This window comes from Paralichthys olivaceus, chromosome 9, assembly GCF_024713975.1.
Source record: "Paralichthys olivaceus isolate ysfri-2021 chromosome 9, ASM2471397v2, whole genome shotgun sequence".
NCBI lineage: Eukaryota > Metazoa > Chordata > Actinopteri > Pleuronectiformes > Paralichthyidae > Paralichthys > Paralichthys olivaceus.
In genome coordinates, this window is record NC_091101.1 from 12,691,579 (window position 1) to 12,715,000 (window position 23,422).

Below are 23,422 nucleotides of genomic sequence, written 5' to 3' on the forward strand. Positions count from 1 at the left end.
CCCTCACAGTTGAATAGCTCTGGCAGAGCATAAACAGGACTTGATAGCTTTTTTAATGTTTTTTTTTATCTGGTTAGAAACTTAACAGCCCAAAGAATGAAGGGCTCCCCTCTGCAAGCGATGGATCTTCTGTCATCCAATCAAAGACACTCACAGAGGAGCGAGTGCAACTGTTTTGCTGCTCAGGGGAAGTCTAGTTACTTATCAGCGTCTCACAGTCCCCAGCGGTCAGTGCGGCCTCCACCGAGGAGCCTTGGATGTCGTGGGACGAGTGTTTGATGGTTCTGATGTATAATCTATCTGATGGAGAGGGAAGGGTCTCCCCGGGGATTGCTCCGAGCTCAGTGTGCTGTCTCTCAGAATATCATAACTTGTCACAAGTTGCTGTATAAGGAGGAGTGCCTTCTTCTCCCGCTTTCATGTTTTATTTAAAATGCTGTCTTGCTCAGAGAGTGCTGCTAACTCATTGAATGTGATCTGTCTCAGTGTTGCCTTTTCCCTCATATGTTTTTCCCCCAGGTCTCATTTCCCCCCCTCTGTTTATGCCTAGGTTTGATCCTGTGGCATATGTGTTGCATTCATTTGAACAAGGTGTCTGCCCAAACGTATAATCCTTGTGCAGCAGTTTGATGAGGATTAACCACAAATCGAACAGCACTTTAGCTGAACCAGAGCCACATAATTAACTTCTCCCTTACATGGAGAAATATTTCACCACCCTAAACGTTAGCCTGTGTCACAGAAGCAGCAGTTCCTTGGGGTTCATTAGGTGACTCATTTTGGTTGTTTCTCTCTCACGTACTGACTGGCCTCAATAAAAGACAGCTTTCCCTCACAAAGCAAACGTGAGGCGAGGCCACAGGGAAAAAAGAAGATAGTGCACAAGTGAAACTGGATCAACCGGTACATCTGCAGGTAGTCTGGCTTCTTGTGTATACACAGACATCTCGGCTGTTCATGCAGGGGAGGCGTCCATTCTCATTGTCTGACAAAGTCCTGCAAACAGCAGAGTGATGCATTAACAGCCTGCAGTGCTGTGTCACTTTGTGTCATCTGATGCAGTCATGACTGCCTGAAAGCCTGCGAATGTAATTTTAGGACAAAATGATGAATGCAGAGCAGCAGGCAGCTCTTCACCACATGCCTTTTAAACATTTTTTTTTTTTTACATCCATCCATGAAGCAACTTCGCGATTCTTCCACCCACAGTTTGTTCTGCCTGGTCCTCCTCTGCCAGCAGATTGAATCCCATAAATATTTCACATTTGATAAATAAATGAAACAACCTCTTTTCTTACTTCTGGGTAGTGCGCTAACTTGCTCCACTACCTACGCAGGAGCTTATTATCGCAGCTCTGACATTGTTTCTCCCAAATGAGGTCTGGCTCAGGGAGGTTTTCATTTATTTTCAAATATGAATCAAACCCATGCATTCGGCTGCTAACAACAGACATGGTTCTACAATAGTTGGTGCTCCTGCTCAGTTTGGAGCCATTACTGGGGTAGATTTTAAGATTTCTTCATGTATCTCATGAATTAAATATTTCTGCAACAATAAATATACCATTCTCTCTTTTTCCCAGCAGCCTTTGAAAGAACAAACACACATTTCTGCCTTTCTAGAAGATACCAGTGGGACATGTCAGCCCATCATGCCATCACAGACCTCCTCTGACTGCTCTCTTAGCCTGTTGGGTCCCTCCATACATTACTCACATAGGACTATCGGCTACGTGCAGCTGTTTTACTTGAATCCGGCTGCAGGCTGTGTGCATCAGCAGCATGCTGGGTCATGTGACTTTACGCTTCACCTCACTTTTGCGTTAAAAACATAACCTGCGGGTAGCAGCCAGAGTTGAGTCAATCACAACGGCAACACCTGAGCCAGGGTAAAGTTGAAGTTCTCTTATTGTATGAATCTCTTTTGCTTGTAAGAAGTCTTCTGGTGTGCAAATGTTCCAGCAGCTGTTGATGTGCATGAGTGAAACTAAAAATAGGACGTGCACACCTCTGTGCCAGCTGCGTCTACACTCTGCCTTTGGGACTGCCTGTACGTCTCCCCTCACTCCGCTCTCAGTCCTCTTGTTCTCCTTTTTCTTTCAGAGTAGCTCTCTCTCCTCTTCTACTTTTCTAAGTCCCTAGCTCAGGCCTCATGTGTCCAGTTAGTCCTGTGCTGGCATGAAAGACCTGAAACAGAACACCTCCTCGTCGCCATGCACGGTCTATTCTCTAGCCTGATGGGAAATTAGAACACTGGCTCACTACAGAGAATTTGAAATCTCTGTTCCATGAGTCTTGGACCCAATTTTTTGAGGAGTACACAGAATTGTTATATCCATCCCAAATAAAGAAAATCTGGTGGGTAAAAAAAATAAAAAATATTGATATTAGCAAATGTGTGTTTGAAATGGCTCCTAGGAAAATGCCAGACATTTCAGTGCTGTTTGGCGGGACATCAAGCAGGAAGCTCAGTGCAGTTGGAGTTGCATCTTTGTGCTAATTATAAAATAAATTTCCATCAGCAGACAAACTTCTCATCTGAGATCTGACAATGGTCAGTTTGGCATTTTCCAAGTTGTGTTTTTGCACAAAAGAGTAAAAGACAAAGGCCTGCAATACTCAACATTTAAAAAAATAGTTAACAAACTCCATGAAAAGTCCAAAACCAATGAAGCGACTGAATAACAAGTTGAGCCTGAGGTTTAGCGACACTGTTTCCAAAAGCTGCCACATTCAGCTGCAGTGATGTGTCCCTTCCAACCACATCAACAGACAAGAGCAGCCAACATTGCACAATTTTCTGCCAGCTCTGCATTATATTTAATGTCAACACTTGTCAATTCTTGCTTTCTGCTGCAGCTATTTCCATCATCGATTAATCTGACAAGGATTTTCTTGACAAATCAATTAGATGTCGAAAATAATTTAAAATGCCAATTAATACTTCTGAAAGAAGTCATGTCTTTAAATGTCTTCGGTTGTCCAACCAATACTCCACATTTCACACACTAATAGAGTCCAACATAGTACATTAATTATTCTCTGGCAAAATGGGGAAAATGCTCAAAAATGACCCATCTTGCAATGTTAAAGACAGTGATAGAGGAATTCCTGGATCCGCACCAAAATGTGACGGGTTCTTACTTGACCCATTCTGCTCCCTTTCACAATGTTTCAGGGAAAGCCATTAATAATTGCTTAAAAACAATGTAAAAACCAACAAACAAACAGACTGGGGTGAAAACAATTTCACAAGTGCTTTTTGCAACATCTGCCCATGGTGTAGTGAAAGTTACAGGAAGGTTGTAGTTATAGTAAATTCTGAATAGTTGGGGATAGCAAATTAAGACAAAAGGTGAAGTTCAGGGGAAAATCTGGATTATGATGAATGAAATTGGGGCTCTGAAACACACAGTAATGTTTTGAAGCTGTACACAGATGTTTTAAGAAATTGCTTAACTTAAAAAAAAATGAAACCATACTTTTACGAGCCATCTTTTAAGATTTATGTGGGAACAAAGGGCTTTAGGCTGAGGGCCACACTCTCAAAGTACTAAAAGTTGGATTAGCACATTGTTGCTTTCGCTCTTTTCATAGGATTTCTTAATAATAGGAAAAGTTTGAAATACTGTCAGCATTATTCTTTTAGGAGGAGCATCTTACCAAGTGGCTTTTGTGCTTTCAATTCAAAGATGAAGCAGCATTACAGACAGAGACTTTGCATTTTTTCATGATGAGCAGAGTGAGCAGGCCTGTGTGCCTGTATGCTAGACGGCCTCTTTTGTCCCTTGGGACTCTGTGAACAGGAAAATTGTCTTTCGCAAAGTAAACACACTAACACGATTAATGTGGCCTGCTGCATGTGTGCGGCTGATGAAAAGTGATTCACATGTGAAATGAATGGCTGGGTTTCTTTCACTCTTATCCTGTGGAACAAACTCTTCCAATCACACACCCTTTGATGTGCTGTTGTGTGTGTCTAATTTCTATTCAGCCGGCAGACACGCGTGTTGCACACTGTTTGCTTGGTATCAATTTTGGAGACAGACTCTGAGCATTCAAAATAGGGTGGTGAGGCCTTTCTCCTTTATTTTTCTCTCTGCCTCATCGTTATTCATGCACATCCATCAGATACACACATCTGTGATGCAGCGCTCCAATTATATTATTGTTCAGATAACTACCTGGTGGGCCAAACTACAATGCATCATTTGGAATGTAAGCGTATGTATGTTTATGTGAAAATGTATGGTGAATAAATTTAAAATAAATGTACATTTTCACATTGTTGGATAAGTGGTGGAATAGGTCATGGCAGTGATGAAAAGTGTGTCAGAAGTGATTAAGGTGAGGCTGAATGCCATCTAGAGGCCAGATCATGATTCCTGTTAAACCGTGGAAATAATCTGTTTGGTGCACAAAACCGAGAAATGTCACCAGTCCCTCAGAGGGGTTTATGCATTTGCTCAAGGCTTCTCTCTCTCTCTCTCTCTCTCTCTCTCTCACACACAAACACACACACACACACAATAATACGGCTTTGTCATTCACACTTTCTGTCACGATGACAGAAAGTGTGAGTGTTTTCGTAAAAAATCTGAAACATGCCATTAGTCTGAAACATGTATTATTTTCTTAAAGAACAACAGATCATGATCATGTAGAGAGCACGGTGGTCTCCATCCTGTTTGTAAATCTCATCTGCCTTTACTCGAGAAGCTATGATGCTCGGCCAGGTCTTTATTCTACTTCAAGTTAATCACACTGCAGACCTGTTCCTGATTCATGGCTGACACACACATGCCGCACACACACACACACACACACACACACACATGCTCAGGATCACCCGTCCACTTTCACCTTGATGTCATTTTTTGTGCCGGACCTCTTCCAGCTAAAATAAAACAACTCTCCAGATGTTGATATTTCACCCAGATGAGTGAGTCTTAAAACAAATAATGGACAGAGCTGTAGCACAGATTAATCAGTGTCACTGCTGAGGCTAAGCTTTGGTTCAGCTGTGTAAGAAGATTGTACATTAAAACCACATAGTAAGCTCTGTGATTGTCGACTGTGATGGAGGTTGACTAATTAACAGCGGCCTTATTTGGAAATCAGTCACTCTTTGGTTTTGGAAAGCAGTCTGTGATTTAATACCACAATCACAATCGAAACCCAATCACCCGGGCTTTCAGGGTCCGCAGGATTATTTCTGGGTCTGTTGCCATGGTGATGAAGTGCATACCATTCGTAGCTTTTCCACAGTGTAGTGAAGGATTAGATGTGATGTCAGACATCTGTGTCAAATCCTTCTCCAGCTCATTTCAGCCGTTTGTCATGTTCTTGGATGACAGATGACTCGCTGACACTTGCAGACGAGGTGAATGTGCTGCAGCTCCATGAATAACTTTCAAACTCTTGTTTATGCCCCACTTCCTTTTTTGCCATCACTTGGCTTCACAGCTTCCTGTCCCCCTCCCGCCTCAGGTAATATGGTCTTTGAGGTAAATACCATTTATTTTGTAGCTTTCCTATGATGGCTGAATAATGGCTGGAAGTACGTGGCTAAATGAGAGTGTGAGGCCGGGGATGGGAGTAATCTCGCCTCTCTCCCTGAGCGGTGACACAGGCCAATAGAGATTGATGAGAGCACAGGGGTCTTAACACTTTCAGAGCAACAAGAGAAACAGCATCTGCTTGGCTTCGGGTTGTTTACACTTTCACCCTGTCCAACAGACATTTACTGGCCCTGCACTGTTGCTCTGTATTAGTGTTACAAGGCACTGCGGCTTGATAAGTGAGAGATAATTTACTTGGAAAAAAACAAAACAGCCACTTGCAGTGGCAGATAATAAGCGAGGAAACAAAAGGTCAACACTTAAATGAAAATAAAACAGCAACATGAGGATATGCAACTCAAGCATTGGACATCTTGTCGCTTGCTGGTGCCATTACCTCTTTGAAAAATGGTTTGTCACTGAAATGCAAAGAATCCTGGGATAGGTTGGTCAGTGAAGGATCCACCCATTGGAGCCATAATTTCTCAGGGATAGAAGGACACATTCGAAGAAGCCTTAGAAATGGGACTGACCTTTATTGTAATCCAGTTACAGGGCTCTCCATCCAATAGCTGTTGAGATATTTCAGTCTGGACAAAAGTAGTGGACAGACTGACCAACAGAACCACCCACAGAATCATGCTGCTAGCAGTGTCCATAGACCATTTCCTTTCACAGGCTCCATCTTTAAGATCTGCATTGTTTGATTATTGTCCAAGTTAATTTGTGTGATTGATTTGGGGACATAAAACTGACGTATGGACCTAAGTGCTTTATTTCCACTCACCGCTGAAAACACTACAATATTTATGTGTGGAGTATATTTCTGTGTATTTCCTATTTTCAGGCCTGATATCCATATAAATAATGTGCACAGTTATGTTTAGTACACTGCTGGTTATCACAGAGCGATGGTAGCAGGTCAGTGGATGGGGAGGCAACATGCCCACCATCTGTGTGCAACATTTAATCTCTGGAGGGATTAATCTGGAATTCTATGGACGGGCTCTCACATGCAAAACGCACATGGATTTGTAAAAACACTGCGCTGTGATATAAAAAAATTATCCTGCAGACTTCATCTGGGAGATCACGATGAAGATAAGAATGCTGTTCAATGAATTTAGCTATAATAATGCATTTGGCAGTAATATGGGGCGTCTGTTGTGCAGTGCTGGAAACCCTGTCATTTAAAAGCAACAGATTACCTCTGGTAATAGATTGGATTACATTCAAAGAATTGTGACAGCCAAGAGAATTCTCCTCTCTCTTGGCTGCTGCAGGTTTGTTTGCCACTTCACCAGCTGCAGTGACTGATTCGCTGAACATCATTTCAATTACACAAAGTTTGCCATTCCATGTGAAAAGACCGATCCAGCAACAATAACGTCTTTTGTTCTATCAATGAGTTTAAGCGCACATCGCACAAGTCGTGTAGAGGATTTGTTTTAATTAAACCTGAACCCCCTCTATCGCCTTGCAGTCAAATTGAACGCTCAAATCTAATACTGAGATTATTTTCCTTGAACAGTAATAGCTCCGTAATGAATTCAGAGCTGTCTTTGTCCCTGGGCTCTCGTTAAAAGGCATGAAAAGAAATTAACAGCCAACTGAGTCTTTATCTCGCTCATGCACTAATAAGGGTTACACATAAGGAAAAGTGCTGTGAAGCTATTTGAGGATGTTTTATAGAGCAATGACACCTCAAGGTATGGTTTGGGCGCGCAATGCTAATTGCAAAGCACAGGGAAATGCTGGGAGGAATTTAGACAAAGTTCCCTGCTGATTATCTCATGGGCCGACACATTGGCTGAGTGCAGTACATTTTGACTGTGCAAAATCTGGCTCGACGGAAAAAAAAAAGGAAATCTTCTGTCGTGGCTCCAGCGTGCTGACATGCTTCATATGAAAATGCAAGTATAAGAGGTTCTTGTCATAATTTCCAGCTGGCTGTATACAGAAGGCGAGTAAGTCCTTGTCCATTCTCCTATAACATCATAACTGTTTACCTGACCTGCCGTAGTCATTGTGTGATTATTTTCCAGATTTATGACACAGTGTCCCACAGAGTTTTATCCCTGGTAATATACTCTGTACTCTTCCTGTGATTTATAATAGCTGCTGCCCCGCATGGCAGCACACACCAGTGTATGCTCCTTCACGCTGTGGTGTAGCAGTGCTGATCAGTAGCCCTTGGAGGTGATTTATGAGCAATGGGATTTCCGGTCAGGACAGCTTAATTGAGCCTACATGCACCAGAGCAGTCCTTGAGAAAGGGATAAGGTAATGAGGGGAAAAATGACGAGGTGAAGACACTTTGGCTTTAAATCAGCCTCCTTACAGCCCAAAGGTTCGACAAAATTTAAACAACTACAAAGTCATGTACTCCTACACAAATGATATGGAGCTTCAAGTACACTGAGCTGACCTCATAACTAGGCAGTGGAGTGGCTTCTCTCTTACCCCCTCATTTTTCTCTCTTTCTTTACCACTGGTGGACTCTGTCCCAGGGGGAGCCCAGGTGAGCATTGTTATGCAGGTACCTGGCTCGCTCTCCTCCACTCTCCTCCTCCCGTCCCTCAGGACCCCTGGATATTTTGTCTCATTAGGAGCTTTGCACCTGGATTCAGAACCTTGTTTTTATGCAGTGCATGCAGGAGGCTGAATGGATCCCGGGATGAAGCTGGAAGAATAATCAGAGAATATGTGAAGCTGTAAATGTAACTCTGATAACTAAGTGTATCGCAGACAGTGGTTGTCTGAGGAGGTGAGTGATAGTGAGTTTGTAGTTGTACCTCAGTGTCTGGCGCCAGAGCAAAGAGCTGAGGGAGGAGATCAGGTGCCAAAGAAGTGCAAAAGCCCACTCACAATGGAGTCAATGCCTGCTGAAGTCAGCACTACTGACTGACACCTGTCACTGTGATGTGTGTGTGTGTGTGTGTGTGTGTGTGTGTGTGTGTGTGTGTGTGTGTGTGTGTGTGTGTAAAACAGAGCTTCTGACCCCCAAGTTGAGTGACGACCCTGCAAAAGACTCCTTTAGGGTCTTTTCAATCAACTCCAATGGCACTCAGAATAGTGCATACTATATGCAAAAGCCCAACTTTCCCCTTACATCAATCTATCTATCGATCTCACACACATAGACATCAGCTCCCTAAATGTATCAGATTTTTATTTTATCAAGATCCATGCATTATTCTGTTGGTAAACTGAAATATCACCAATATCACCATGTTTAAGAAAGTGGGGGGAAAAATCCTGGCTCTGCCTCCTGATCGGGATGTGCACCTAAATTAAATTGATTCTTCTCTGACCCCAACCACGAGTTTCAAGTGAATCTGACAAACAAACAAGCCAACAAAAAAGGGGCGAACACATAACCAGATAGTTGACAGTTGTACTCGCTGACTGTAATTTCATTACACTGTGATGTGTCGGCAATACTGTGTTTATCCTCACTCATATAAATGTGATGGACAAAGCATTAGAAATACCAGTCAGTATAACTCAAGACAATTCAAAAGCACCAGAAACTGTTGTCCTCCAAAATATCAAGAATTTTGTATTAACACTGAATAAACTTAGTAAAAATCAAGCCATTTTTCATCTATAAAAGATAAGTAAATAAATAATTATAACTAGAATGGCACTAGGAGATCGCATATCTGTGTACCTGCCATTTGCGATCTGTTGCACTTGAAAGCAACATTTGTGCACGTGAACCTCATGCAGCTACATCTACAGATTAAATTAATTTTGTCAAACATTGTAGAGAAAGTGATCAAAGAAATCCTGGATCTGCCCATTTATTCAGATCCGCTCCAAAATCTAAAGTGTTCTTTTTCACCCATTCCACAGCGCTGGAGCTGCTGGATTTTCAAATTTCAACCTTCAGTTCTTTAAGCAACTGAAATAACAGTCTACTAACCTTTGCTATAATGGAATACAAACAGGAAACCAGGACAAAAAAAATGAAATGAAACTATTAGAAAATACAGTGTACCGTCCCTTTGAGTTAGTTTTTTTTTTTTAGTTTCAATCGTAGCACTGTGGAATATTTAAGAACAAAATTTCAAGAAGGAACATTTCCAATAACTGATCAATAAATTACTTTGTGCATCGTCTTAATAACGTGAGGCCCAAAGAGTCATCACGTGTTGTGTCTTCCTCTGTCCCACCAAACAGGTTATCTCTGGTAGTTTCCTGCAGGGTTGTGACAGTGTTGACATTCACCATGATTTTGTCATTTCTTCCCCTGGATTCATTTGCAATCTGTTCCATGGGTATTTCTGCACATTGGATTTGGCAGAATCAGGCCAGAGTAAGACCCCAAATGTACCGCAAGGCTGTAAATTGGCTTCCGTTTCTCTAACTACGTCCCTGCAGGCTCCCTGTGAAAGAGCACACAGTATGTAGGTTTAATATAATCACAGTTCAGAGAACAGTGAGGCTTGAAAAGGGAAAAATGACCCTGTATGGGGTTTTTTCACAAATAAATACATGAAGTGACACTAAAGGGAAATCTTGGCACCAAAGTGGTGACTAGAATTAGAATGTAAATGTTTTAAAGAATACTGCAAACTGGGAGAAATGGCTGTTTGAGATCAATATATGTCTGTTCCTCTTATGAAAATTCTGTTTTGAGCTACCACACTGAACAAATGTGCAAATACAAAACATGGGAACCTCGGGGGAAATATCCTCTGTCTCCCAGTTAGTAGCCCACATTTTCATTCAACTCCCCAGTGTTTATAAAACTCTGACATGTTTGTGATCTAAACTTAGGTGAGTGAGCAGGGAAAACGTGTTGGTCTTTGAGACGTGCTGCAGGAAACAGGACCTCTACCAGCAAGAGTTTGGGGATTCTTTCAGAGGAGAGTAACAAATTGCATCTTTTATCTTTTTATTCTAGATGTCAAGCCTGTGCCTGTTGCAATTTATATATCCAGACGTCTCCTATGTCGTAACAATACCAGCATTTATCGTCTTGGATTTATAACATAAGAGAAGAGTGAATTATAGTTTCTTCAAAACCTCTTACAATACAGGACCTAATCCTTGTATTCACAGTATAAAAAATGAAATCGTGTTTTCTTGGTTTTACATCATGCCTCCATTATTCCATGTGTGAATGTCAGTCCTTTCTGGGCGCCTGGTATCTGATAAGCAGGTTAATTCTCCCACTCTTGAATTCACACAGGCTTTGCAGTAATTTCTTATACAAGGGGGTGTAATCATGCTGTCAGACCTGTCTCATGCTTAAAAAAGCTGCTGTGGGAAATGCAAGGCCTGCAGGCAACCCTGCCAGATAATTGAGGGCGGTCTGCGGTGGCAGTATGTTTTTTGATTGAAGATTTAATGTTACTTTGCATCTTAGAAGAGGATGCTGGTTATCGACCATCTATAAAGACCAGAGGACCAGAGGCTATCGGATCTGAGGCTATTGATCTGTAATGAAAGCAGAGTGGCAACGGCTGGGTTCAGGTGGTAATGTGGGATAGGCCAGCAAGGTCATCTGTGTCAGGTTGGGCCAGGCCAAGCCAGGCTAACACCTTGAAACTTTGATATGCAAAAAAACTGATGCATTGATTTTTTTATTGGGGTGTTAGGATTCAGATGTGATGCGAGGCCAAACACCATCCACAGTGGATCTGGTTTCAAAGACTGGGAAAGAGGCATTGGATTTCAAACTGAGAGATTTCATGCTGTGTTCCTATTGAATGAAGGCTGAGAGGAAGAGATATGTGTCTGGGTGCAGAGAGGAAGAGGAGAGGAAGAATGGCCACAATATCCCTGACAAATGTATTATGTTACAGTCCCCTTCCAGGGTTTCTCTGTTTTATTCTCCGCTAGGGAAGAATTTAATGCGATTGTTAATGAGCAAAGTCTAAGCTAAAGAGAGATTTGAAATATCTAGTATTTCTTTAAACTGTAGGCTAGTTTCCTTTTTGCCCAGGATTACAAATGCTAAGAGCTACAGGGGTATATGTCTACTTTTTTGTTCTTGTATGTCTGCAAATATAAAGCAATGTGTATCACCAAACTGTTACAAAGGTCTTTCCATTGAACTTGTGTTGGAGGACACTCACTGTCCCGAGAGAGAGAGGCACTTCTTCATCTATCATCTCATAGCTTTTTGTGGTGGGGGTTGCAGCAATCCCCAAGCTTTGCTCCTTACGGATGCAATGTGGCAACACTGCAGATATCTCTTTGCTAAAAATAGTGCTCTCTATTGTGATGCACAGCTATGGTTCTCTTTCCGTTTCCTTGAGATCCTTTCCAGAGGATGAGGTGCGCATTTAAATGTCAACAATGAAGAATCTATTTGACTTCTTAAATGAAGTTTTGTGGGGGGGTGGGCTGTTGACAATAGGTGCAGCACAACACAAAATGGTTTCGTGTTTTTCCAGTGGAGCTTCTGTCCCTCGGAAACCAATAATTTAAATCAAACTGTTGTTTAAATGTCACCTCGGAAAAATAGCAGCCATGACTTGTGCTAATGTTGTTCAATTTGTATCAGGACAAGTGTGGTCCCTTCCAAATAAACATTACATAAACCAATTCAAACATTTAGCCAATTCAAGCATGACCGTCTTAATCACAACCATTGTGTAGTTGTGCAGGAGATAAATAATAGTGTTTTCTGAGGCTTGTTTTCGTATGCATATACAGTTTCTGCCTCTGCCTTCAACAACGATGCCGTAGTGGCTGAATTCTTCCACAACTGAACCCGAATTTAAAAATAAATTGACTTTAGCAGCACATTGTTTTTCAGTTTTCCCAACACTGTCTACCAATACACTCGCATCACAGAATTTTGAATGTCTGTAATATCTACTTCCTGTTCTCGCAGTTAATGTCTTTTTCAGAGCTATGTACATTCAAGCAATAATTATGCCTAAAACATTATGTTTTTCAATTACATTTTCAACTTATAAGTTTATCTTTAGCATGGATTAGGTGGGATTTATGACCTGCACTGCAGCCAGCCACCAGGAGGCGATCAAGAAACTTTGGCTTTCCTTTTGGGGAGCGTCCATGTCTGCTGTTTATTTATACAGTCAGACTGGGCAGTCACTGTTTGAGGGAGCGACCAATTATGAGAATTGCATTAATGAGGAGGTTGAAAAAAAATGTAATGTCCCTTTGAATCTCAATGAGTTGAAGGTCATAAGAAGCTCCAAAGATACAATTCCCATTTATTAGCTTTTTTGCACACTTACAATCAAGGATTAGATCAATATCCATTGGCATTTTATTCTACCTACACAACATCATCTATCCAACACATAATGAGACAAAAACTTTCACAATGGCAAACAGATTTAGACGGTGCTTTCCTCATTTACGTCTCAGTCATAACTCACCATTTCTACCCATCAGACTAAGCGGTGTATTGAACGTTTGTTTGAAATTGCATAATTATGCTCAGGGTGAAATGACATGCAGTGCCGTTATCAAAGCTTAGTATATGTATACGTGTCATCAGTGGAGTATAGTGATATTCCATTGCTAACTCACAGCACCATCTGGGTACATCCATTTAAAAAAGTCTATTGAGGGCATTTTTACGTACAGTATGTGTTAGGTTGATGAATTGAAACAATGTTGCCCCTGAGGTTGCTTTGTTGCTTCATCTAGTGATATAGTACAGTAGCCTCTAATACGCCTGGCCCCCAGCTCTCTGAAGAGAGGACAGGGTTAGAGATCCAAGCCCCAACAGGAGTAACCTGATTTATGCATGTGCATATCATATACAACACTGTGCATACTTCACAAAGTAATGACTCACACTGCCTTGTACTGTGTGTGCTCCTCTAATCATGCTGGCAGGGAAAGTGGCTATTGTTTTTATTTTTTTCTTAGTACAGTGTGTCTTCGAGGGTGCAGTCTATTGCAGATGCAGTTAGTACTCTTTATTGATGGTGACACGATACTACAGTCCCGTCTCTCTTTACCTCGCCTGTCTTTTCTCGTCTTCACAATCGTATTTAGAGACGATACTTTCTCAGAAGCTCTGATTGCCACATGTACTTCCTCTCCGGAAAGCGATCTGGAATCCTAATGCGCTGGAAGTCCTGGATGCATTTCTCCAGCTCCTGCTCTGGAGTCATCTTGTCCTTATTCGCTTTCCTCTTCGCGGCATCTCGCTCCCGCATCCCGAAGGTTCTCACGCGGAGCATGTCAGTCTTGCGGCGCATCTCTGAGTGCTGCAGCATGTGAGCTGGTCCTTTGGGCATGGGACGGTCCAGCGTCTGGATGTTGGGCCGCCGTCTCACAGGGCCGCAGATCACTGTCCCTTGAGGGGAGCTGGCCTCCGATTGGGTCTCGGAACAGGAAGTTGAGAGGTCGTTGAAGGAAGTGCCGCTTTCGCCTTCGCGCTCGCTTTTGTGGCTCTTGCAGCAGCAGTCGCAGTGAGAGGATGACCACCTTGAGGGCCCACCTAGGACACACACACACACAGACACACACAAACGCTCTTGTCATTTGTTCTGAACACATTAAATTTCCTTGTACAGCAAGGCCCTCCTTCATGCAGAGAGAGAGAGCAAACTAAAGTCTCAGCGTGGTGACAGATTCCACAACTAATCGAAAGAAACAGTTACTGATGAAGCAAATGCTGACAAATGCCTACACTGCATTTTCAATGTCATACAAATATCTTGAAATGAATATCAAATAAATGATGTGTGTGGGTGTATGTGCATGTCTGTGGGTGTGTGTGTTTGTGATGTGTGTGTGTGTGTGTGTGTGTGTGTGTGTATTGGGGAGTATTTAGGGCGATACAGATGTAAGACCACTCAAGTTATTGGGTTTGACATTTAATAGCTGAATCTGAAGGAGCTGCTGGGTTGTGCATATTGCCTCCTCTGATAAGAAGTACCAAATCAAAACAATCCACTTTGCCGTTATAATTTCTTATCAGAATTGTAACCTGGATGTCAAGAAGGCGCTGTATCATTTTCTTTTTTCAGATAACTCAGTCATATAATTGTACAAATGTACTTTATACCTTTTGGGAGATATATTTATCTTGGGTGGTAACAGAACCAGGTCAGTGAACAGTGAAGTGAATAGATGTACCTGCAGAGCCTGCAGGTGTCCTGACCTCCTCTCACGAACTTGAGGAGCAGGGAACCTTGTGCAACCAGTGCATTTTAATGGTCTTCATTCTTCCTCCTGTGCCTCTTTCTTGTCTCATCTTACATCCTTCTACACTTCTAATTATGAACCAGAAGCAGCGTAGTACCCACTGGCTTGTGAAGTGTTTGAGTACAGACAGCAAACACAGTAGCTGTTTCATTTCCAAAAATATCCCTGAACTCTGCTCTCATTAAATTCTACTAACAGGTAGAAATGTGCAGAGCTAAAAAATGCTTTGCTCACTGCAATATAAACAAGATGAGAAATAAACTCATCTGCACAGACTCTAAAACCCTCTTAACGTTTTTTCCCAATGTGATGATATAGACTCAATACCAATGATATCTCAGAGGGAGCAATAATTTGTCCATTACCTCCTTTCAGAGCAGGCACCAATTTATACTGAGCAGAGTTCAAGGGGGATTTTAACCTCTCTGTGCACACTGTCGTAACGACCTTATCTCTGGCGTGATGATTGCATTGGGCTGATAGTGAGAGAGTCACTAACAGCTTTTTAATGGCTAATCCATGGGTAAAGAGGCCAATCAGCGCAACAATTTCCCCGCACAGAAAATGAATCCAGCTGGATCCAGCAGAAGAGCAGCACAAGGCAAATGGATGCAGGCGCTTTAGCCGAGAGGATGAAGAGGAGGGAGGCTGAGTATTGTTTCTAAAAGGCTGGATGCTGTAGTCCAGAGGGGCAAACCCGGTTAGGAAGCAAGCCAACACCCAACAATAATAGCATCATCAAATTTTTAGGCCATGCGGGAAAATGACTTGTATTAAAGCCACTGACGGGTTGAGAGGCACCTGGGCTGTCATTGTGTTGTAGATGACTATTTGTCAACACACAGCGTGGACATGGCATCAAGTTTGACTTGACGTCATTCTAAGTTTTTTGCATTATGAGCTAAAGAAGACAGATATTTTGCATTGTGAACTATATTTTTGTATTATGGACAAAAGAAAACATAGATCTGTTTAGCGTGTTGGACTGAACACTCTGTAATGTTTTGCGTTATCAGCTGAAGAAGACAGATGTTTTGCATTATGAATTTTATTTTCGTATTATGGGATAAAGATGAGATAGATTGTTTTGTTTTGCATTATGAACAAAGACAAAATCTTTTTTTTTTTGCATTGTGGGCTAAAGAGGACCGTGTGGGGTTTTTTCTGCATTATGAACTTAAAGATTATTAATAGATGATGAATTTGATTTTTTTTTCACGGTTTGGGCTATAAACGACATTGATTTGTTTTTGTGTTTTTTTCCATTATGGACTGGAATTGATTTGTGTTTTTTATGGCCTACAATCTTCAATGCAAAAATAAGTCTATGTGTGTAGGACTGAATCCCAGTCAAGCTTTGACGTCCCCAGCAGACACAGGAAACTACTAAGAGCCTTGTCAGGAAACAGTCACTCTTGGGTACACATAAACAAGTTGCTGTGTATAATACACTTTGATATCTTTTCAGGGAAGCCATTGATTGGATTGTGTTTTTCTCAGACCTATACAGTCTGTCTAAGAGATCATATTCCAACCACATTAAAAGAGCGGGGCTGGTCCTCTTGCTGAATCTCCACTTCTCATAAACAGCACAGAGAGAGGGAAGAAGTGGAGTTCTGTGCAGGAGCATGCAGGCGTGTCACACAGGGTGTTGTCAAACTGGGCTCTGTATCTAATGAAAGCAGGGATGTTTGTCCTCATGCCTGAGAGAGGTCACTTTTATGAAAACCTGAGTGTCTGGACGTTTGATTTTCAGCCTTTCAGCTTTTAAATGGCTGGAAAGTAGGACATGATGAGAACTGAAGGCAGGGAGCTCTGACAAACTCAGATTCAAATGTCACTGAGTTTCTTACCAAACGTCAGTGTGTTTTCTTTCACCAGTGCTCCTGAACTGACTCATCAAGAGTGATGTTTGTTTCTTTAACGGCACCGCAGCTTTGTGCCTCAGACATAAAATCTGAGAGCGAAAAATAAATAAAAACAAACAAGAAAGACTCAATCAATCAGCAATTTGGGTTGTTATTGTAATACTGCACATGACCAGGAAGCCAATTTCTTTTTATATGCAGAATTGAGCTCTCTGCCTCTCATATTTGAATCTCTGCCGTGAGTTTTGAACACAACGGGGCAATTAACATCCTTGCTGTCTGGCTCAGGCAACAGAACTTCTGAATTTCTCAAACAACATGTCTCCTTGATTCACTTTCATTTCTGCTTCCTATTTGTCCAAACGCAACAAATCCTGTGGGGCCGAGTGGTGTGAATTATAAATGCTTCACTTGCTGCAGGGTTCCAGTGTAAAAACTTTTTTTTTTTGGTCAAGGTTAGGACAAAATCAAGGAGGGGGGGGGAGTTCAGCATGAGACTTGATTGTTTCTTTGGCGAAGAAAAACATTTTGCTTTATGTATAAGGGGTAATTTTGTGTGGCAGGTTGAATATGCATTTTCATCCTGCTAGACAGGGAGTTAATCACATACGAGGGGAGACGCTCTGATCTGAGACACACTCTTATATTCTCCAGCTCCCAGATCCAGTTACACAAATAATTTTCTAGTCTGCCGCTGCCTCAGGAAGAGAGTGGTTTACATGCTTGTTAGCTCACAAATTAGGCCAGCATGTCCTTGCAGCAGGAAAAAGGCTTGTCTTGCAAAGCCAGTGACTGTCCTTACAGAGAGAGGAAAATCCATTTCACCAAGACAGTCCTATTCACTGCGAAAGTCTCACTTCAGCAGTTTGTGTCCACACAGCCGAACTGATGGCTACAGCCAGCTGCTTGCCAGATATAATAATGTGTGGAGTATCTGCATGCACTTGAATGTGTCAATATAAGTCACCTCAAACCCTCTCCATTAAAACATTCTCAGCAGCAGCAGTGAAGAGACAGAACTGGTGAGGAAAAAGTCAGGGAGCTTCACATGACCTTTTTCAAGGACACAGAGTCTCTCATAGTCTGCCCCGGCCCAAATGATCTGCTTTCCACGAGGAGAGTGACAGCTCCACTGGCTGATTGCTAATGACAAGCGGTCGCTGTCCCCTCCCAGAGTCAGAGGGTGGCTGCCCGATGAGTGGCTCCCTGACAGGGAGATGAACAAGCAACGCAGACAGATTGAAATGTCTATATCAGCCTCTCTCTGCGGGCCTGTCCCCTGACCCAGCACCGTACCCCTCCGCTGCCAAGGACGCGAAGATGCAGGATGAGACAGGGGAGAGAAGAGAGAAACCCTCATGAGTCTCCACAGAGCTCTCATCAAAACCTTGACGATGCCTCGAGAGACAGGACGCAAAAAGAAAAAGGGGAATTCTGACGTCTCTGGCCCTGTCTATTATAGGTCATATTCTCAAGCATCCAATACGCAACCATTTACTACAACAGAGCTTTGGAGCTAACTTTATCCACTCAGTCTAATATGCACAAGGTCGCACTTGCTGCCATGAACCTTCACGCTGAGTTATATCTGTCTAACAAAGCTTCCCCTCAGTGGATCCCCCTGTCTTCAGAAAACACTTAGCTCTGCCCACAATGTGAGGAGTTTCCCCACCCAGGTAGCCATTAAGTGCCTCTGGGGGGCTGGGGTGTTGGATGTCAGACAGTAAGAGCTGTTATACCTGTTCTCCTATAGCTGCACCGTGCACAAACAGCAGAACCAACACTATTCCGACAGCTGAGCAATAACATTCGGTCTCAGCTTCTTCTTTTTAAGGCGCATACTGAAAGTTTAAACTGTTTCATGTTAAGAATTAATTGTGCAATGCCCGTTCGAAACCTGCCTGTTTGTAATGGGTAGTTTGCTTGGCCTGCGTTAAAGCTCCGGAGCTACTTCAGATTATTCCTTGTCATTAATGAGTCCTCCTCAAACAGTTCAACAATATGAGGTCACTTTTTTAATATCTGTATGCAGGACATCTGCAAAGAAAGAAAACTCGTTTTTTATAGTCAACGTTTGTCATAAATAAAACTATATAAACTTATTAGACTGTGCCTGTCTGTGGCCTGTATATACGTTTGAATAAGTTACTTAACTGCGGTCTTGTATGAAACAAGAACTGGTGTTCTTGTTTCATACAATGCATGTCAGCTACTGTATGTCAGAGGTCTGTTAACCAACCGATACAATCTTCAGACCCAGGTTCACAATTGCCATGTCGCTGATCGTCAATCATCATACTTTTATTTGTCAAAATTGCCTCATTATCACTTGGTAATGAAGAAGGGACTGTAGTGAAAACTCTCCTTGTTGCTGTGTTCAAGGACGCTCCCAACATCTGTGATTTGTGAGTCATATTGATGGAAAGAAACACAAGACAATCAATGAGCGTGTGCAGACAGAGCGAGAGAGTTAAAAGAAACTGAACCTACCGATCTGCACTTAACTAATTCTGCAACATCATTTTAATACTGAACAGTGAGATGAAATGGAAAACAGTGGCTGCCTATGGATCAATACAAAACCTTGAAGTGCGATTTGGAAAGCAAAGAGCAGCAGCCGCAAACCTTTCCTAGTTACTGACCTGCAACATGAAAAACCACCAGCATGGTCCTTCAGTATTCAGCACACACTTCTCCAAAGAGTGATTGATTTCACAAACTACATTTTCCTTTTGCATCTGCACCTTTTCAATAAACTCAGATTTACTCCCAAGGTGAACCAGATTGTCTACTTGAACTGATGCACTGCACTCGGGCCTCCAACTATATGGCACACACGCCTGTGCTTTACTTTGGACCATTTTTCTGCCCAGCTGCTCTTCAGGACGTATATGAGTTATTCATGGGAGCGCCATTCATCTTATGGAGGCACTGCCAATCCATCCAGACTCCAACTAGGCTCTCTGGGAACTCGTAGACGGCCCAATCTAGGCCTCCATTACACCCAAGCAATTGATTACTTCCCCCCCCCGTCTCTCCCTGCCGTCTTGTGGCCATTATTCAGGAGCCATTGTGGCGGCACGTCATCTCATTCACAGCCCAAATGAAGACTGCAGAGTTATATTAACAGGGCACACCTGGCAAGGATAATCATTTTCCATCTCGTATGTCTCTCCCATTTTTGACAAGACTCTTCTGCACAGAATAAGACATATGAAACTGTCTCTGCTGTTTCCAGTACTGATGTTCAATGATGATTTGTTCTGCTGATGTGATGTGGATGCTTTAATGTCAAAGCAGGTTATGATGGGAATTTGTACCAGATGACAACTAATAATCTGTGAAGTGACTGAAATAACCTATTTTAAAATATGGCTTGTACTTTAAACGGCTCTTATAATAGCTTGGCATTTATCTCTCTCTAAATTGCAGTTCCAGTGGATGAGTAGATGAGGAAATATTTTGGGATCACAGATTGCTTTTAAATTAGCCAACACTCTGCTCTTTCCCCAGAGATAATTGGCAATGAAGAGACCGAGCCCAAGCGCCAAGTGGGAGGTTAGAGTTGTTAATCACTATAACAATGATATTGTCACCGTGAGTCAAAAACCAAACGTCATCATTATGTTAAACAAGCTGAATTCTGTTTGACAAATAGTCGAACAGGATTTCATAGGATGGATTAAAAAGGCTCATGGTAGGATAGAATTTTCTTTTCCTAAATCAAGATTCTCTGTCAATTCTTACTTTCCCTCTCAAAATTTCAATTGAGTAAACTGAAACTTTGAAATTGTATCTATATATAATTAGTTGATCAAAATGTTTACTGATATTTTCATAATTTTAAATTAGCGTTCCTTTCATCATTTCCCCTTTTATTACTTAGGTAGAAATGGTCGTCTGTAAGTTTCATATTAAAAGCAGCGAAGGATACTGCAACCACCACGTGTTTGACCAAACCAGCTTCTAGCTCCGTCTTGTTCCCTGTGATGTGTGCAGATGATCAGTTTTAATATGTGTCTCTCGGGCTCATTTGTTTAGGGTGAACAAGTCATACCAGGTTAAATGTGAATTATTCATCATGACCATCAGGTGCAGAACCTCTTGTTCATGATGGATGCTCAGACACTGGGCTCCAGAGGAGGATGTCCTCTCCCTGAATGTATCATTTATTTCAGTCTGCGGGAGAAACCAAAAGCAAATGTCCAACCAGGCAGGAGCGGATAATAATAATTGGGCATACATCATAACTTTTTGTAAGAATGACTCTTGCACAATACCACTGTGTAAAATAATGAATATCTACTGTGGACACTTTGGAAAACTGTAGTTAGCTTAAACAAGAGAGTCAGTGGAGTCTGTAGAAAACAACTGATGCATTGAACAAGAAGAGCAGCACGCTTGATGCTCAGGAACTGACAGGCTGGAAGACAAGTCTCTCACTTTGTTTACTATACTGCGCTGGATAGTTCTTTTTCCACTCTCGACAAACCCTGCCTGTTTCTTTCACTCCACTTGTGACTGGATAGGAGGAGGCAGGGGTCTGACAGGGGAATAATTGAGAGAGCAGTGAGATGTTCGACTCAAAACAACAAACAACGACAAAGCACATCTGTTTTATGCCCCCCCCCTTCAGAAAAAGGTGCACTTACGTATATTCTTAGTTCAGGACTACTGCCCTAGGCCAGCCAGTGTCCCACATTCACAATCAGGTTACACTATTAGTTTTGAAGGAGGATGCAGGCCGCTGTGCTGCTGTGAAGCAAGCGCTCTCACGTCTGTCTGCCTTTGACATGTCTATCCATCATCATGCGATATAGTATATGTGTGTGTTTGCATGTGTGTGTGTGTGTGTGTGTGTGTATGTGTGTATTTTCCTTCAGCCTCTCTGTCTTTTGTGTCACCTCTGTGTCACTGCCCCAAATCATCCCCCACACCTCTCCCTCAACCTCAATGAACTTTCTTGTCCGATACTTGCTTTAATCTATTTTTGCTCTTTGCTCGCCCCCACCTCTCTTCTTTCTGCCTCAGTTCTTTCTCCCCATGGCCAGGCTTCATGCAACTTTTACTGTCTCACCCCTAGTGCTCAGCCACTCTCTCCTCCATCTGCTCTCCTCCCTCTTCTTCACTTCCTTTCCACTTCCTCTTTTATTTTCCTGTCCTTAGTCTGCATCTTTTTCCCCTTCATGCTGCACTTCTTGCGGCGTCACCCATCTCCTCCCTCCTTCACATTCACCTCTGTCCCATCGCTTGCCTTTGTAGCAGGGCAGTGTCAAGGCAGTTATATTTAGCCTGTAATGTTAAATAATTTGCCATCCACACGTCATGTCTTACTCCTGCACATCCAATCTTAAACCACCAACTGTTTTTTCCTCAGCTCTTCCAGAGGAAGCCATTCAGAATAATGAACAAAGTGCTTTTTAATTGGCCATATGTTTCAACTCCTCTCTCTGCAGAGGATGGAATGAAGCCATTGAGGCAAATCTTTTGATGACCAAACTTCATCAAGTAAAAAATCTAACCTGATTCCAGACAATGCAGTAGCATCCATGTGAGATGCTGCTGCCCACAGTTGCTGTTTTATTCATAACCCATCATTTGGCAGAATCTGAGCAATAACCCATGTTTACGCATGACGCATGTGCCCTTGAAGTGTAGATACACGGTGACTCAACTCCCCCTGAGGCCCGTGAGCATGTTTTGCCTCTCGGCTGGGACACAGACGGAAGTTTTAGGTCTGCCACTTCAAGGTATGTGCAAGGAGTCAAGGAGGAAGGGAATGCTGCAATGCCTCCTGGTGGTGTGAGCTGTACACCCCTTCCTGCAGATCGACTTTAAATCAAGACAGTTATGCAAACACATAAAGATGGGCTTTCACATGGGAAACTATTTAAAGTTTTAACAGAGTATATGTAAGCATCCTTCTCACAACACCCCACTGTTCTTCCTACAGACTGGATGTGGTTATTCAGCGGGAGGGAGGGGCACCTTTTTTATTTATCACTTTTCACATGAGTTGTTGGTGTTTAACTTCCCTGTTGTTTGCATTATGACTTCTGAAGGTCGAAGGCACTGATTTAATTCGCATCACTTCTATGCGCAGGATTAATTCTTCACTCACGGTAGAAGATGTACTGTGCGTAATTGGACCAGACCCTGTCATCCGCGTAATGACCGATGGGGGACGCAGTCAGGGACGAGTTGCAGGCCACGATGTGGAAGCCGCTCTCTGACAGCATGTCAAACGCCCGCTCCAGGTGCTTGAACTTGAGGTAAAACCTGCAAGTGTAGCGGTCCGGTGGTCGGTCCGCGTCTCGGTTCTCGTTCAGGGCGTCTCCGAACACCTCCTTCGCCAAGCCGATCCTGCTGCTGACGAAGATCCGCGGCAACTTTTTGGCCTTGGCGTCGGTGTTACTCTCTCTGCCCCCCGCCGCGCACACGGCTTTCAACGCCACCGTGATGTAGCCATACCTCCTGTCCAGAGAGTAAGAGGGGTAAAACCTCTGGTCGCTGCCCTGCGAGGCGTCATCCAAATCACTGTAGTACAACTCGTCTGCGAACTGCTTTGACTCCTCGGAGCACAAAAGTTTGACCAGATCCGGCAGCTGGAAGTATTCCGCCTCTCTTTTCAACCGTCCCCTCTCGGGGAAGTGGTCAGGCAGGACAACCTGCTTATCTCTAAGGTAATCCAACACATACCGGAACAGAAAACCATCTCTGTCGATGAAATAGCGTCCTCTGAGGTCCCGGGCCAAGTCATTAGAAGAGCCCTTCTTGTTGGAGAACAGCTTCCCAAGTAAGGAATTTGGGAAGCTTGCCAGTGTGGCATGGCGAGTGTAG

The 23,422-nt window shown here is 42.7% G+C and overlaps 1 protein-coding gene across 1 annotated transcript in view; it reads right to left on the reverse strand.

Annotated features, from left to right (window-relative positions):
• Positions 1 to 12,740: 12,740 nt before the first annotated feature.
• Positions 12,741 to 23,422, reverse strand: part of kctd16a (potassium channel tetramerization domain containing 16a) — an 11,975-nt gene continuing 1,293 nt past the window's right edge. Inside the window, exons 1-2 of the mRNA XM_020106940.2 lie at positions 22,704 to 23,422; positions 12,741 to 14,004 (exon numbers count right to left, since the gene is read on the reverse strand). The exon at positions 22,704 to 23,422 is cut by the window's right edge and continues 1,293 nt beyond it. Of these exons, the coding sequence (XP_019962499.1) occupies positions 13,553 to 14,004; positions 22,704 to 23,422 (1,171 nt within the window). The 3' untranslated portion in view covers positions 12,741 to 13,552. The remainder of the gene's footprint in view (positions 14,005 to 22,703) is intronic.